This window comes from Prionailurus viverrinus, chromosome C1 (assembly GCF_022837055.1).
Source record: "Prionailurus viverrinus isolate Anna chromosome C1, UM_Priviv_1.0, whole genome shotgun sequence".
Lineage (NCBI taxonomy): Eukaryota > Metazoa > Chordata > Mammalia > Carnivora > Felidae > Prionailurus > Prionailurus viverrinus.
In genome coordinates this window covers 208,536,008-208,553,700 of record NC_062568.1, presented here as the reverse complement: position 1 = coordinate 208,553,700, position 17,693 = coordinate 208,536,008, and the positions used below count along the sequence as shown (strand labels likewise).

Below are 17,693 nucleotides of genomic sequence, written 5' to 3'. Positions count from 1 at the left end.
ATGGACTTCTTCCCTCTTTGCAACAACTGCTGAGGTAGACAGTAGTGCTGCGCCCACTTTGAAAGTGAGAAAATTAAGTGCCAGGAAGGTAATGAACATGTCCTCCATTACACAGGAACGCATCAGGATAGAAACATGTTCTCTAAAGAATAATGCACCAAAACCAAAACCAAAACCAGTAGTTTAAAAAAATGACAAATAAAATTGTCATCTTACACTATTACAGACCTGTCCTATTTATCTGCATCAGCTGCTCAACAGAGGTCTTAAACATGCAAAAAGCTAGGCGACAAAATAAAAATCCTAAGTATCTAACGAGTCTAACCCTTGCTCTCCCAGTGAGGAAGGGATTAGCACACCCTACAAGAAGTCCAGCCTGCAGAGCCGCCTCCATGAGAACTAAAATGAATGTGCATTTTAAGTCTCCTTTCCAGAGCTGCACCTTCTCTGCTTTTTGGAAAGAGTCTCTGTCCTGCCATTTAAACCACCGGATACTGGGAGCAGCTGCGGGGGTGGAGGGGATCATCTCTACCCAGTGTAGGGAGAAGCTGGGCAACGTTTTCTTTGCCTTCTCACCTCCCTCACTACCCCTGGACTGCCAATAAACACAGCACCTTTTGCTAAAAAAATCCAAGCTAACATATTCTCTATAAGAAGGGAAAATGCTGCCTTTCCAGCACAAATACTTTAAAATTGAACAAATAAGTTAAAAATTATAAAATTAAATCTTTGAGTTGTATCGCCATTAGCGTAGAAACACAGATCAGACAGATACCTGAATATGCAAAGAAAGTTAAATTATGATGCAGTTAGTGCTATCCTATAAAAACTAAATTAACAAAAATAGTCTATTAGGGAAGACATCTGGTGTATCATGGCAAGAACTGTTAATGATATTGTCTGCAACCCTGTAATCAATTTTTTCTCCCAGCAGCTCTCTCATTGCACTGTATTAGATCTGCGTGCCTGCAGAATTTATGAGCACTCCGCACATGGGGGGTAGCTTTGCCAACTGGATCCAATTCAGATCCAGCTCAAATGACTTTGGCAGCATGAAGCGTTGTTAAAGAACAATCAATACAGTTTGCTTCATGCAGCATCATCTTGACTCAAAGAAGATTTATTATCTTATTACAGAACCTCCTCAAACCTACATCCGATGGTATCTGAGTACACCACCGATCATGAACTTACTTAAAACTCCAGTGAACACCATACTTTTCTGCTAAATAAATAAATAAATAAATAAATAAATACTGGTCATCACTAATGCTAATACAAAAAGTTTACTGAAAATCAATGTTATTATGGGCAAAATTTTACATCTACTCAACAAATCCTGATTAATGAATATTGTAGTACATGAAACAGTCTAACAACGACATCCACACTAACTGGAGAATAAAGTAGAAAGTATCAGCCTGAAAGAGAAAATCATCTCTTAGGTATATACGGAAACAAGATGGTAACTGTAAAGGCTGAAGTCTTTGAAGTAGAGAGTCAAGTTGGGACTCTGCTAATGCGTCCCTTACGATGTCAGTATCTTTCCAGGGATTAAAATTAGACTTTTATCCACTACACTGGGTTTTATCTTCCATTGTGAATGGTTGTTATATCAAGAATTCCAAGGTTTCCATAATGTGAGCCTTTTTTCTGGTCTAATTCTTGATAAATTACACCAGCAACTATTTGCACATGACATTGCTGTTGTGACGATTACTCCTGGTTTTGTTACGATGATTAATATCCTAGCTCCCCTGTCCCGGTCCTCTTCTCTTTACACACGGGTGACAGCCCTCACCATCTAGCTGGAGCTTCTGCCGTCTGGCCAGAATGCACCGGATACCCAATCCATCTTCTTAAGCAAGCATTTGCAAATCAGCTTGCCTGGAATAAAAAAGCCTACAAAGGCTTCTCTCCCACGTGTCACATAAAATCTGCCCTCGTCTCACCTCCGCCATGCTCTATGATCTGGCCCCGCGTTAGGTGCCACCTCCACCCCCACGACCCACTAACCTGTGCTCTTCCCCGACGTCCTGCGGTCATCTTCTCTCAACTCCCAGCCTCACCAGGCTCACCGCCTATGTGGCTTACAGGGACAGGTGGACACGTACACCTGGAAGGCTCCTCCAGTCTGCCTGTCCACATGTTGCTGATGTATCAAAAACCAACCCGGCTCCTCAAAACCTGCCTGTCTTCACAAAACTCCCCCAAGTGGGACAGCCCGTTTGGAGCACTCGCTTTTCCTAGTTTCAAGATACTATTATTCTACACTATAACTGAGCAATTCATTATACAGCGCCAGGTATCTTGTGTTATTTTCTGAGTATGCATTTGAGCCCCACGGTCAGATTACGCACAACAAGAGAAAAGACAGGTCTTCAACTTCTTTGGTGATTAACAGCAGTCAATCAGAATAAACACCTGTCTTCCGGAAAACATGATCATTAAATCCTCATAAAGGCAAAAGAAAGGCAGACAGGTGTTTACACAACTTTCATAAGAGGGGAGATACAGGACACACAAACAACCCACAGATCACCAACACCAGGCCCCGTGCTCTAGGGACAAAGCACCACAGACACTTCATCCTGCTGCACCTCACACACACGTCATTACCACCAGGTAACGGAGACATTACCAGGGCACAGCCGAGTCCACTGTAGCTACACCCTAACTCAAGCCTTTCAAAGGGTTTAATTCTCTATCTGGCATCGCAGAAGAGCCTAGCTGCTTCTGAGCAATATTCGACAAAATGTCACCTGAGAGGACAGCATCCAAAATAGTTTAGATTTGTGGGCCCTAAGTCCCCACAATGCTGGGGAAGTGCACATTTCACACTTGGACTCAAACTTACCCCCTTTTTTCCCCATTTCAGTTGCCAACATCCATACTCGCTGCTGATTGCCAGCTCCTGCTCCTTGCAACAGCCCAGCATGCTCTCTGCTGGCGCCCCAATACCCTACACCACCAAACCCCGCTGACTTCTGGAACTGTCCTAGAGGGGTAAGGCAAGTCCCGTATTTTGCTTCCTCTGTGCATGTACTTGTTACTCCTTTAAAAACACATACAATACAGCACATTTTTAAAGGGGCTCTGGGGAGGGAGGTAATATTCCTATTTTATACCCTATGGGATATAAAATATTGATAGCTTTTAAAAACGGGATTCTCCTTACCCCTACAGGCCCTCTCCCGGCTTCAGAAAGATGTTGTGGTGGCTGTGATGCCACCGGCAGAGAGCATGCTGGGGGGTCACACAAAGCAGGAGTTGGAGATCTGCAGCAGGCCTGGGAGTTGTGGACCTAAAAAAGAAAAGAGCTTTCAGTTAACATGCCCAACGTCCCCTCCAGCCCTGGTTACTGGGGGCACGCAGCACACAAGCAGGTATCTGCACCACCCTTGAGCAGATGGCCTCTCAGAGAATTTGTTCTACCACCGAAGTTATCAGCCTTTCTGCATCAGCGCCGTTGCCTTAGTTCAGCATGAACAAACATATGAGCCTTGTGGCTCCAGACTTTAATCTGGGTCCTGTTGTAAAGCAGTATGGTGTGTGCCCCCCAAGTAACCAAGTTAAGATGTGACACAGTGCCAAAACACGGTGACAACGGCATGCTTTGCTTAGAATAAAAACAAAAACGCAATGGTGTCAGATAAACGCAGCCGTAAATGAACCAGAAGTGGACAAACTGAGCTTTCAGAAGAGTTTCTAATGCGAGACCCTAGAGGCACAAGACAGGTACTTAATAAGGAAATATTTGAGGCATTAGGAGTTCAAAGGAAGATCCTACCATTTTCTCAAAGTCCTAGTTTAATTTTGTAAAGCTAAAGGCAAGGCAAAAGACAAAGGCTTAATAACAGAGGGAAAAAAGACACCTTTAAAGTGAGTCTTAATTTTCTCCCAGTGCCCATGTGAACAGGCACAAAACATAAGCTCAAGAAAGACACTATTTCTTTTAGGCGCGAAACGAGCGCTGGTGCGTACCCACGTGTCTATGCGTCTTCCTTTACAGCGTGCAAACATTTAAGGCAGCAGCAGATTAGAGAGCAACTTCTGAAAGCCAGCACCGTCCTTGTAAGTATCAAAACAGATACCTCGATAACAGTTCAAATACGTTTCCTTTTTATACATTCTGGAGAGTACATAACACTTCCAAAAACTAACCAGCCCAGTTTCGTGGTTTTTAAATAAACTACAAACTCCATAAGATCCAAACACTTATAGAAGAATCTCTGTTCTTAAAGTTGCTTTAAAATAACAGACAAGCAAACTTTTTAATATTAAAGCATTTTTAGGGAGCTTTCTTAAATTTAATTCCTTCTGAATCACTAACAACTTCCTATCATCCAAGATTTTAACATGTTCCATTAACTACTTATTTTTCTATGTCTCTTTTAAGACAAAAACACAAATCCCAAGAAAATAAGCTAATAGTGGGGACTGTCTTTATCATGATGGTTTTCTTTGCCTTCTCTACAGATCACCTTCTAGAGTACATCCTGGGCACCCCATAGTACACTTCCTGTGTGGTCAGTCTTGACTCCCACTGCCTCAAGGACAACACACGATCACAACAAGTGTTGTTAGCAGCAGGATCTGCTCCACACACACCTCCCTCCTCCCCATACCAGCACCACAAATTCCAAATCAAAGAGTCAACTGTGCATTACAATATACAATATACTCAGTATTTTTTTTTTACCACAATCATCCAATAAAAATTAATTTCTGGTGAATATTTTGCACTAGTAATTCATCAGTCAGATCATTCAAATTCTTATTCATTCACATCAAGAGTTTTAAATAAAGAAGACACCTAGTAAAGCATTTCAAAGCACCTTGGCATTATTTTAAATATGCAAAAGTTCAAATAATTATTAAAACATTTTAAGTATTAAAAAGTACATTTCAAAGCAAAGCACTGTTCTTACTTATGAATCGGAAAACATGAACAGGTATCTGTTTCCCTCATTTTCTTTTGGTTCTTCTGGTGGGTTTTACTTGGACTATTTCAAGTTAGTCCTTAATCACAAACATCCACAGGTACACACAAATTATCAATTTCCAATTCTAAGATGTCAAGAATATGAATAAGACTTTGCCAATATTCTTGCAAAGCAGCCCTCTGCAAATATGAAGTTGTCTCAAACTTTCTTAAGCTCCTTTTTTAGAAAGGTAAGAATACCTAGGGTTTTTCGCATTAAAAACATTTCACCTCCAGAGAACAGGTTTAGTAAAACATTTTTAGATACATATTTTATGGAACAGTATAATTAAACGAAATTCTTTCAGTGGTTTCCTAGTCCTAAAATCCAAATAAACCAGGAGAAAAATGAATTACCCAACTTCACAGTAATAGTGAACCATTAAAACTTTAAATCCCACATGGCCTACAATGACTGTCAGTCATGAGTAAAAACAGCCTGCTGAGAAGCTGGGTAAATGGGGCCAATAAGATGCTATGAGAGTATTTATTCCCAAAGCCTCATTTTGATTTTCATTTATGTGAATATCAGGCCCACCATTTATAAGTTGACATTCGTATCAGGGAAAAAGGCTGTAGTGATTCAAAATAACTTGCAACATGACTGCTCCATAACTGGCGGGGGGAACACCTGACAATATTTTGTCCGTTAAACTTGGGGCTAAGGATTTCATCCCCCTCTTGCTTCTTAAAGGATTAAATAAAATTATAAACATCACATTTACATGTGAAAAGGACATACAGTCTCTGTGCATATATTTTTTATTATTGGTGGCCTACTCCAAACAAATAGCATGGAGCAAGCTTAATGACCCATTACAGTTTATCATAATGCTTATAGATAGCAACTAAGCAACCATGGCCTGTACTGTAAACGAAGGGAGAAAAACGGTGTGGTCTCCAGAAGAATACTTGAGCACCAAATCAATAGGGTGCACCTTTGCTGGACGTGGAAATCACCGTGTTAAGAGTGGTGTCATGCTGGAGCACCCACTCCAGACAGGTGAGGACAACTAAAGTAGCGGAAAGGAGCCCTGTGGGAGAATGACTTCAGCTGCACACCCCGTTATGTCTCTAAATAATACTTAATTCCTCACCCTGTAAACTAAAAAACAGTCGATAACGAATTTCAAGGATTTCACTTCATTATGCAACACTACCCTCAAAGTCACACAGATGTAAATGGGTGATACTGACCTTTTCCTAGGGAATGAACTAGAGGAGAAAAAGGAACTATGGAAAGAAGTACTCAGTTCTGGAAATCTAACTTGAGCGGCTACCAAAAAGAGAAAATCAACCACTACTTGACACGAAACTGAATCATTACATCATGAGGCATTTTTCCTATCAGCCAGCCTTCTCAGGAATGTTTACCTACAGACTTAAGTCCTCATTTATCTTTGCTAAAAGTCAGTAATACAGAAAATTCAAAACACATTATAATGCCTAAAAAATGTTATAACTTTGGCAACCCTCTGTAAACTCCTGAAGAAAGTAACTGAATTTAAGTTATTTTAAGAATAGATTTTTAGGGGCGCCTGGGTGGCGCAGTCGGTTAAGCGTCCGACTTCAGCCAGGTCACGATCTTGCGGTCCGTGAGTTCGAGCCCCGCGTCAGGCTCTGGGCTGATGGCTCAGAGCCTGGAGCCTGTTTCCGATTCTGTGTCTTCCTCTCTCTCTGCCCTTCCCCCGTTCATGCTCTGTCTCTCTCTGTCCCAAAAAATAAAATAAAACATTGAAAAAAAAAATTTAAAAAAAAAAAAAAAAGAATAGATTTTTATTATTTAAATATCTAAAGTACTACACACTACAAGCTAACCAAAATACTACACGCTGTAGACTAACAGTAAAGAAATGCGTCTCTCTGGTTTGTTTAATAAACAGAAGGTGGATTTGTAGTTAATGCATTGTATCAAATCACTGCTAACGTTTTTCTAAAACTTTATGCACTGAGTTTTTTCCCACTGAAATGTTAACGTCACTCAACATTCAATAAACATTTGTTGTGGATGGGCCGGGCAATATGCTAAGCACACAGTAATACAACAGTGAATAAAAGCAGGCACGGTGTCTGCCCCTGCAAAGCTTGGACGCAGAGTACCAATGAAACACCATATCCCTACCACGTCCTCCCATGGCCCCAGCACCCTGCATCCACTTTGTAGGCTCGATCTTTTAATCGAAAAACAACGTCCCTGCCAGGTAGGTGCTCTATACCCCAACTACACGGGTAAATAAAACAAAGTTAGGAGGGCTGAGCGTCTTGCCCAAGGTCATGAAAGATAGCAACTCAAGAACAGACCAGCTGATGTCAAAGCCAAGCTCGGACACATGCACGCTACCGTCCCTCGTCTTGGTCCCTGGGTGACACCACACGTTCTGCATTAGCCACACTCACACTAATGCGGTCCTCCTATCCCATTCCCAGGAAAGTTTCTGATACGAGATTTACCTAGTATCAAAACGAATGCCCATTTCCCAAACGTCTACACACCATACATTCTATGCTGAGCGAGCACGGCAGCCGAGATGGGAATAAACAACTGCGGCATGTGGTGCCTAAGTGAAAACGAGCTCACGGTGTATACACACAGGTGTGTGCACAGAGTGCACGGTAACGAGGGGTCCCGTATCCCCCAGCATCATCTATGTCAAGGTCCCTAACAAGAAATGAAAAGATAAAATTACTTATCCCCAGTTAAATTTTCACTGTAATGACGGAAAAGCACCTCCTTGCTTTTAATCTACTTCTGAGAAACTTGATTTGGTGGCGAGAGGGCAACACCGATGGGGAGTGGAAGCTGAGCCGAAGCTCCTGTCTCCACAGCCCCTCTCTGCTGTACTGTGCAATCAACTTTGGGGGTACGGTTCTTTACAGACACCGACCAGGAAGAAGTAATTCCGAATGCTCCTCCCCTGGGCTGCTCACACTCGGCAATGAAACAAAGAGAAAGCAGTAACGGAGATGTGGCGTGCAGCCTCAGCTCCTCCACACTCACAACCGGCACTTAGAACGTGTGCCGTCAGGGACGAAAGGCCACAAAAGCACACTCGTCCATGCGGAGCCGTAACAAGTCACTGAGCCCTAAACAGTTGACCAAAAATACCATAATATCCCTAATGACATTCCCCCAACTGGAAGGAATCTCTACACCAGGTTTAATTTTAATGACAACTTTCAACTTTGAATAAACCAAACAGGCACCAAAGGAATCAATCACTGGTATTTGCTCAAAATAATATTTGAAATAATTACATATCCAACCGGGAAAATCATTTCGTACAACAGCTGAAGAACCGATAATTATTTAACTCTAGGAGACCAAAATCCTTTTTTTTCTAACGTAGGAATGATAAAAGCTCATTAGGAATCCATCCACACAGAATGTCCGTGTAGAATATTAAAGGACTGGGTTCCATGACTTATCTGTGAACGAAGACTCAGGTACAAAGTAGTACTATCAGAGCCAGGCAAGGTAGTCCTCAGTGTTCTACTGAATGAAAATAACGAATCTAAATGATCTCGCTAAGCATTTTCAGGATTTACGATAGCAAATCAACTCTATTATGCTGACGGCCTGGATTTCTATAAAAAATGGAATTTTATTGTTTTTTAGTAAAAGCAAGAAAGAAATCTTTCTCTGGGGACAAAAAGTGAATGGCTTCCTCCACATTAATCCTACGGAGAGCGTTCTCTCTGAGGACAGACACCCAGTAATGCCGCACTTGTCTGTCCAATCAGAAACTAAGGTCACTGAGGGAAGGCACTTTGTCCTACAGGCTTCCGTCTCCTCCAGGAGCCACGCCCAACAAAGCACAGCAAGGAGGCTTTCGTTAAAGGCCTTCCGAAGGCCCTGATTAACGGAAACACTCCTCACCGCACTCGGGGATATAATGCTCCTTGGTGATCTTGGCTCATCCGGGAACAGAACTCTGGAAGCGAACTAAGTCACAACCGACCTAGGAGAGCCGCGGCAGCGCGGCAGAAGAGAGCGCTGGAGACGTTATGCCAGGCTCCTTCGGCTGCGAGCGGAGAGCCACTCAGGCTGGCCGAGAAAACAGGCCCTTGGGGAGCAGAAACAAGGACACCGAACAAGTACCCGAACCGGCGGCCTGAGGAAGCCTGGGCACATTGGGGCAGAGGGGCGGACCTCCAGGCGGGGCAGGAGGGCGTGCTCTCGCCCTGTCGCCGCCCACCGCTCTCCGGCGCAGCTGCTCCAGTCCCCACTCTTCCTGGCTTCCGGCCTCCCCAGGTCTCCCGGCCTCCCCAGGCCTGCAACCTGTCTGTGCCTGCCAGCCCTCTCTGTGGGCACTGAGGCGTTTCCCGAGTCGTCCTTTCCCGTTGGCCCCTCAGCTAACTCCTTCAGTCTCTCGGTTAATCTTTTCAAGCAAGGCCGCGAAGATCGCAGACTGCCGGTTCCAGACTACCATTCTTTCAAAGAGCTAAAGATTTTGCCAGCTGCCTCATTTCGCTCGGAAGCCTAAGGTGCCCAGCCGCCTTATTTAACTGAGGATCCTTCCTATTCCTCCTTCGAAGCATGCACCGTCCCTCACTCCACCTCGCCTCTCCTGTCTCTTGCGCCCCTGCTTTGACTACTTGTTCCACGGATCCCTTCGTCGTCGAAGTCAAACCAACCCAGGCTGGTCTCCTCGTGTGCAAAGAAGCCCAATCAAATTAACGCTCCCTACGAGGACGAAAGCTTCCTAACACGACACATAATGTGCTTCCCTTAAAAGTGCTACTTTCAAAAGTGCCCTCAGTTCTGCTGGGAACTCGATCGCTTTGCACCATCACAGCTTCCACGTACCCCGTGAAAGTGCGGGGTCTAAACGGATGGACCAATATAGTACGGGAGTGGCCCTCCGCGTTTTGACGGTTGCACGCGAACTAAGAGGAAGCCGCGGATCCCATCCCCCCAGGCAAGACGGCCACGTAAACTATCATCGAAAACAAGGACCCCTTTGAGAGTGAACGGGGACACTGTTGAACACTTGGCCAGGTGTAATGGAATCCCGCACACAGAGACAACTACCTTCTTATCGTGGACTCCGACTGCACGGGATGTAGTGGCAGAGCCCAGGGGACAGCCCAGGTCCCCACAGAAAATGCAAAGACCCTTCTTATCTCTCGCAGAACTAGTTCCTGAAATGTTACCCAGGGTTCTCAGTTCGACTAACTGGCATCACGCTAGTTTTGGTGACTGGTCATAGAGGTTTCCTTAGGCCCACCTCTCAATTCCTTAACTGCTGCTAAGGACTGTAGTCTTACTTAATGTGTTCCACAAAGGGCATCTGCCCAGTTCTCTTCACAGTCTCAAATATACCATATGCTCAAAAACTCACCACAGTAAAACGGTTAATTCTAATTAATGGCTGTAAACAAAGAACACATCTCTCAGTTACAACCCCAAACCAAAAAAGCTTAAAAAGATAAAATACATAATTAATCAACAACATTTCAAAGCTGTTGGGTTTCTGTCTTCGTCGCTCCTCTTGCCATGCACGGTATTTGCTGTGGGCAAAACCAACTCCAATTTCTTCTTTTTAAAATCTTGAAGAGAAACAAAGCATATTTCCTTCTGTTCATCTTTTCCCCTTAAAAGCCTGGGTAAGCTGAAGGAAAAAAAAATCTATGATTATTCTCATCTATTAAGTTATCTTTTCATAAGCAGAAATGCAAACCAAGGAAAGAAGAAAGTGGATATCCAGACAATAACTGCATTCTTTCTAGGAGTCAGTATTTCACCATCTCTGTTATTCTTACACAACAACTACACGTATGTGCTGAATATAGAACTCAGACAAAAACATGCGATGTAGCAGTGTGCAACTCACACACCGTGCCCACTCCCCACACTGTTTTTGCAGACGGCTTTAACGTGTTGTACCAGACCAATACTGACAACAGAAGCTTCAGCTTTTATTGCTGTTAATACCCTGAGCAATTACTGTAACTCAGCAGGAACCTCTGCCCCAAACAGCAACTATCACACTGTAATCAGCATTTCATAAGAGACGCTGTTCAAACATGAAGGCACCTGCTAATGTGCTAAAATTATACAAAAAGGGCTCTGAATCTAATAGGTTTAAAAAAGAAACAACAAACAAGCAAAAAAACGTTTGTAACTTTATTTCATGACTATTATCTTTTCCATGGTGCACGGGTACTACATTTGGTGGTAAAAAAAAAAAAAAATCATAAAAAATTAAATTAAATTAAACTGAAATTTAAAAATCCCCACAAAGACAATAAGCAGAAACAGAACAGGAGCAGTAGCCACAAGCAAAAGAAAGCTCATCAGGAAACAAGACCACTGCCCCGATTTTCAGATATCAGTGCAGCATCTGCAAAAGAAATCTTTGGGAGGAAATATGTAAGAAATAGCAAAGACCTCTAAAAATGTTAAAACTTCATACTGATGTAAAATTTGAATAGAAAGTGATTTACAAAACTAAACTGCAAGGCCTCCTTGTAACACAAGCAGGGAAATTAAAAGCAGCCTACCAAGAATAAATAAGTCACAGAAGCAAATGGCACACTTGACTTTTTTAAAACAGTAAGCATGTGTTACTTATGCAACAAAACTTTAATAAGGAAAATTAAATGGCATGCAATTTTTTAACTAGCTAAATTGGAATACACTAATTGGGTAGTTGGGGTCATTAAAAATGATAAAAAGAAACAAAGGAGACGCAGAGTTAAAGACCTCTTCAGACTACATTACCTTTCTTTAGACTGAAGTATCACATACCACATACAGAGTGTCAGAACACAAATGCTGTCAAGCTACAAAGGGTTTTGGAAATGAGAGCATTCACAGATACGGATACATACCTGTACACAACTAAAGAATTAGGATTTCCCTGTATCTAAGCAGGCAGACAGGGTTCACAACCTTCAAGTACAAGGACACCTTTGTGATGTTTCAAAAGATCCCCCAAATGACAGTACTCTGATGGTATTTCGCATACCATGTTTGAGGAAAACACATAATAAGCTGATTTCTTAACTGTGTATTGTCTGTAAATAAAGTGAACTTTTTCACTTTAAAATCACACCAGCATATGAATATATTTGAGAAGTAGTTGCACAAACACATGGGAGGCATATTTTAAACTGAAAATGTTTACTTGCAGACCTCTGTTAAATCTCTGCTGAGATCCAGGGATCCAGAGCCCCAAGGCTGGGAACCACCAGTCTACAACCCAGAGATCTGCCTACCTACCGGGCAATACCAGCACCTCTAAAACTGGGCAGGTTGGCAGTGGGAAGTACTATAGCTCTATACATCCCCAAACCAGACTTCCTTCCCCCAACCTCCAACACCAGGCAACCCCAAGATACACTCAAAATATCTAGGTAAAAGACAGTCATCGCCAAAAACTACTCTCTGGCCCATCTGTATTCTTTTTTTCCAACTCACCACTAATTCCCATATTTACTTCAGGTTCTTCACAATGGCTGAGAAGAAACACACGGCTTCAGAAACTCAAGAAAATCTCTGAAATTATGGCCAAAACAGCTACCAAAGAAATGAAAACTTTGGAAACGTTGTTCACAGGACAAGCTTTAAAACAGTAAGTGTTACAAAAGCAAACGGATAAAACCACTAACTGCCTTACATGTGTGCTACAGCAGCCAGGCAATTAGCACTCAGAGGTGAACTGGTTATCAAGTCAGTAACCAGGAAGAAGCAATCCATGGAACTGGAAAGAGAAGGAAGGTAGAGAGCAGAAGCAACAGACATTAAAAATGCTTACCAGTTTGAAGTCTTGAATGCTACAGATGAAATACGGCGTGTTTGGCCTCCGACTCTCGATATACACACAGTCTTTAAAAGAAAAAGAAAATTTAAAACAATGGCATTTACCTTTAAGGGAACAAAGACAGGGCCCATAAAGCCACCGCATAAATAAACAAATGACAAAGCACATCTCTTTTATAGGAAAAAAATTTTAAAAGATGAATTGTAAATTACACATAACTGTAAGCTGGAGGAAAACAGCCCTTGAGTTGAGGTCCTTATTGACCACTTTTCTGATCATTTAAAAGAACGTGATAAAGCCTCAATTATTGCTTCCGGGGTACCTGAAGAAGAGGGAGAAGGAAATCTCGTGGGATCAACCATATTTTGACAGAAACACTTCAATCAGGGGAATTACTTGCTCACAGCTACAGAAGACAAAATTGTGAATGTCTTACTCAGATAGATGCTCCCATGTCTTCAGAAAGAGGAATGGCTTTGCCAGGGGCTACTTTACTTTTAGTAAATAATTTGTGAGGAAATAAATGAAACATGTGAAGAAGACTAGCTTCAACATGCCATTACAATGACCTTTTCGCCTAAACCAAGAAAACAGAAAGAAGAAATGTAACCTGTTGTGGGTAACTTACTACTATTAAATTGTAACCTAAACACATTTTGGTTTCTAATTATAAAGACAAAGAAGGCCGCAAATCAGATGGGATGTAGTAAACCAAACCACACTTTTCTCAAGGGAATAAGAGTGTGCTTTCTTAAATTATATTTGACACGGCAATGGTTGGGCAATTATTTCTGATGCTCTCGATAGCTGGCCTCTAAAGGGCTGGTTTAAAGTCTTTAAAATGGCAGGTTAAGATACATTTTTTTTTTAAGGAAGCAATGATTTTAAGGGAAGCAGTAGCTATAAAGGGACTTTAACTAACTCTCCACATGACAACCCAAGATCATCATAAAGCTTAGAATAGGAATCTTTATGTATTATTTACTAAGAAGTAAAGGCATCTGCAGTCCATCAAATTTTCTAGGGATAACGACCATGATACCCACATTCAAAATGCCACTTGTTTGATCCTTCCTCATGATCCTTCCCAATGAGTGTATCTTAAAATAACTGAGATGCTTGAGAATACAAGCAGATTCCTCTACTGCCTTATTTCACACACGTGGAGTCAAGAACAAGAAAAGGAGCAGAAATCTGGAGTCATCCATCCAGTGGACAGTCCAGTACCACCACAAGCACTAGCTGACCCAGTAAGAGGTGGATCATGAAGAAAGCCCTCACCAATGACACTTCCTTCCAAAAAAAAAAAGAAACTTCCTGAAAGACATCAGGATTTTTGTAGCCCAGTCAATCCAGAAAATGAAATCTGAATGCCAATCATCTAGGCATCCAGAACGTCCCAAACTGATTTCTTTATTCGGATGTGGACTCAACAACAAAGATTCAATCCCTCAATTCAAGTACAACAGTAGCTCAGGAATAATCTGTTGACTGAACTTTCTCTGTTATTCCAGGGTCCAGGATGCTAGATAACTCTGCTCAATATTCAGGCAACGTCCATTTAACATGCCAATCATCTTAAGAAACAAGAGAACTCTTCCCACTTCGGCAGATGTTTGTCTCACTACCCCTAATTTGGTATTCAAGTAAAAACGTTTCCTAGATTAAAAACACTGCACTTGAACAATTTTGGAACAACCCAAGGATCTTAATTTCTGTGTCCAATTCCTGTTGTACCAAGTACCAGTATTTCAAGTCTCTAGATACCTATTATGTATCTGTCTCACTCAACCTGAACACAAATTAGTCCACAGGCCCTCTCTTCCTTTCACCCACCTCCTACGGAAAAGCCTGGTCTTCTGTATCTCTTAACACTGTCACACCTAACTATATTCACTGACTTCAGAACTAATGGGTTACCTCCTACCTAATGACTTCCACTTTCTTAAAGTTCATTGGACAAAAACACATGCTGCATACGATGCTTTGGTCCTACACTACATCTCAACCTCCACTGGGCTATAGTATCCAAAACTCCATTACTCTGTCCATGCCAAATTCTCTTCACTCCTTCATGTCCCCAGCACCTACTTTAAAATGAGTTCGTTCCCCGGGCAGTCAATTCTCATGAGGCTCCTCTGTAAAGAAATGGCAACACCTCCCTTCTTAAAAAAAAGCTTTTTGTATACTTTCCATAATCAACAGAATCACTGTAACTATAAACCCTCTAACTCTGAGACTTAAAGTAGCTATTAACTCGTATACAAAAAAAGCTTTCCAGAAAAGGAAAGAGAATCTATAATCTTTCATTTCTCACTGCAAAGTTACATTCAGGAAAATGATTATCTGTAAATATACCTGGATGTAACTCTCTTAGAGAAGGGAGGAAAGGAATAAACTGGGATGTCGAGGACGGCCCCTGATAACCCTGCCCTTAACAAGCTTTTGGCAGTCCTGGAGGCCGACTCACACCCCTTGGCCCAAGGAATGCTGCCATTAGGAACAAGGCCGAGTGAGAAAGATCCTTAAACCTGACACATGGAATTACTACATCTACTTATTAATACCTTATTAATAGATAAAAGGTCACCTCTTTCTGTTTAAAAAGCTACCATGTCAACCCAAATTCATCTAAATCCATATAGGAGATTCCAATGCACAGGACTAATCATCTATAAAACAGGTCACTGTATCCAGTGATCTCTATCAGTATTTGGAAACTTATACATGAAAAAGATAAGCTCACTTCATAATTACATAACAAAATTTTTAAAGTCTTTTATTTAAGTAATCGTAAAACACAGAATCACTAAGATCAAGGGTAATATAAACTTTTTTACCATGTCTAACTTGCCACAGAAAATGGAAAAAAAAATACATTGTTTTAATCTGACTTTTTAAATTCATTATAAAAGTAAAAGCATGAGAAATTATCGTAGAGTCAAATTTTTCTTTATCACCCTCTCATAAAAATTAGGATGGTCCAACTAAAAGAGAACGCATCCTAAGGAACAATTTGGAATTCAAGTCTCACAGGGGAAAAAAAACTACTTAGTGTTACCTTAATGATTTTCAAAACAAGGTTAAATGAGGCCAAATACTCATAGTAAAAAAATATTTCTCTCTTGTCTCATTAATTAAGCAACTATTTAAGAAAATAACTTTATATAGATGTTTTTAGTGAGCACAAAAATAAAGTGGTTTATTTGGCAAGGGAAAGATGAGAACATAAGTAAAGAGCAATGTTAAAATCTCAGTTGGAATATATGCCTAGTAATCTTTTAAAGCCAAAATGATTTGCCAAGAATCTTCATGCAGTTTATAAGTGCATAGATTGTCTGAAGTGATAAAATTGGTTTCTGTCAGTTGGGTCAATGAGCCTCAACCTGAAAATCTCCCATGGCCAACACATGTACTACAGACACCTTTTTTCTTAGAAGGAAGGAAAGAAAGTAAAGAGAAAAGGAGAAAAGAAAAATGAAGAAAGAAAGAAACTGTTCTTTTTTTTTTATCACAAAGCTAGCAGTTCTGAAAAACCTGAGCAAAGCTGATGCAATCCATTAAGTGCATAATGCACATTTTCAAAATTATCCATACGAAAATGCGTGTTTACCAGATTGAGCAAACGGGTGCTGCAGGGCAAATATATATTTTTTTAATCTTAAAATCAGCAAGCCTGAAATAGGCCAGAAAAATGAGTGAGGCCATTACCATCAGTATCAATTATTCCGAACAATACATGATAACTAATTTTTTTTTCTCTACCAGGGGTGTCTGAAATAAAACCACGGGTCTAGGTTGAGGCTTGCTCTCTTAACACCAAGCCTCTGCCAGGGAATGGATCACACAACTGAGTGACCTCAATCCTGCATCCATGATCTATGCAATGATACTGAACAGGGGCGTTTTTGGCTATTTCTCACAACCTCAACAAAGCTCTGTGTCCAAGAATCTATTGTGCCATCTGCAAACAACAGAGCATTTGCTAAGCTGGGGAAGGAAGTCAGCCAAAACATGAAGGCAGATTCTCAAGGCAAAGAAAGCCCTCTCTGCTTTCAACAACCCTCAGCAAATCAGCAGGTTTATGTAAATAGAGCAAGAGCATGGTCCTCTCAAGGGTAAAAACCACAGCCTGAAGCATCAGGCAGTTTGTCATCCCGAAACACAAAGAACCTGTCAGTGTCCTTCCTGACAGCCTCCTCCCAGAGCACAGTGGACACTCTCCTTCACCAACTGATTGGCCAAGCAGCGCTGTGAGCCCAGCATTAAAGCTGGGGTCACAATGCACAGGCAGTGCTTGGCCACGGTGCTCTGTCCTTTAAAGAATTTCCCTCCTGTTAATGTGTTTCTGCTTCTTAATCTTTGAAATACCTTCTCGTTCCTTCGCAAGAACTCCAATATAATTTCCAATAGAAAATCTTCTACCTGTTTAAAAAACGGGGGGGTGGCATGCATAAACAGACTATCTCACAAATAAATTTCCCAGAGACCCAGCTGGGTGACACAGTGGTGGACAAGGAGGTACACTCTCAGGACTGCTCTGTTCTTCCATGTTCCATTTCTCTTACACAGGATTCCTCTACCCAGACACTGAACCATTCAGTGAGGTAACAGCCGACTGGTCTATTGTGACAGAATCAAAAGTCTACAAGTATCTCACTAGTTAATACGGGTGTTCCCAAATGCCCAACATACAAAAGGGTAATGCAGCTCTACGCGCATGCGAGAAACAACACTGAAATCCCAATCCACAGAGCGTGGCCTCCGATGGAGGAGCCCCTCTCACCGCTTCAGCAGCCTCCCCATCCGTACAACAGTCAAATCCATCACCATTCCCCACTCTGTATCTAACAATACACTACATTCCAGAATAAATACTCAAAAATTACACAAGGAACAAATGACCTGAACAAAAACAGAAAAGAAGTTCTATGAGATCCTCA

General features: G+C 41.6%; 1 protein-coding gene across 6 annotated transcripts in view; it reads right to left on the bottom strand.

The window, feature by feature from the left end:
• The window catches only part of RERE (arginine-glutamic acid dipeptide repeats), a 422,701-nt gene that overhangs the window by 217,122 nt on the left and 187,886 nt on the right, over window positions 1-17,693 (bottom strand). For 5 of the 6 annotated variants that reach the window (XM_047872880.1, XM_047872879.1, XM_047872883.1 and 2 more), the window contains 2 exons: window positions 12,745-12,815; window positions 3,179-3,304 (listed from right to left, as the gene is read on the bottom strand). In XM_047872880.1, the coding sequence (XP_047728836.1) occupies window positions 3,179-3,304; window positions 12,745-12,815 (197 nt within the window). The remainder of the gene's footprint in view (window positions 1-3,178; window positions 3,305-12,744; window positions 12,816-17,693) is intronic. The other variant, XM_047872885.1, reaches the window with a different exon arrangement.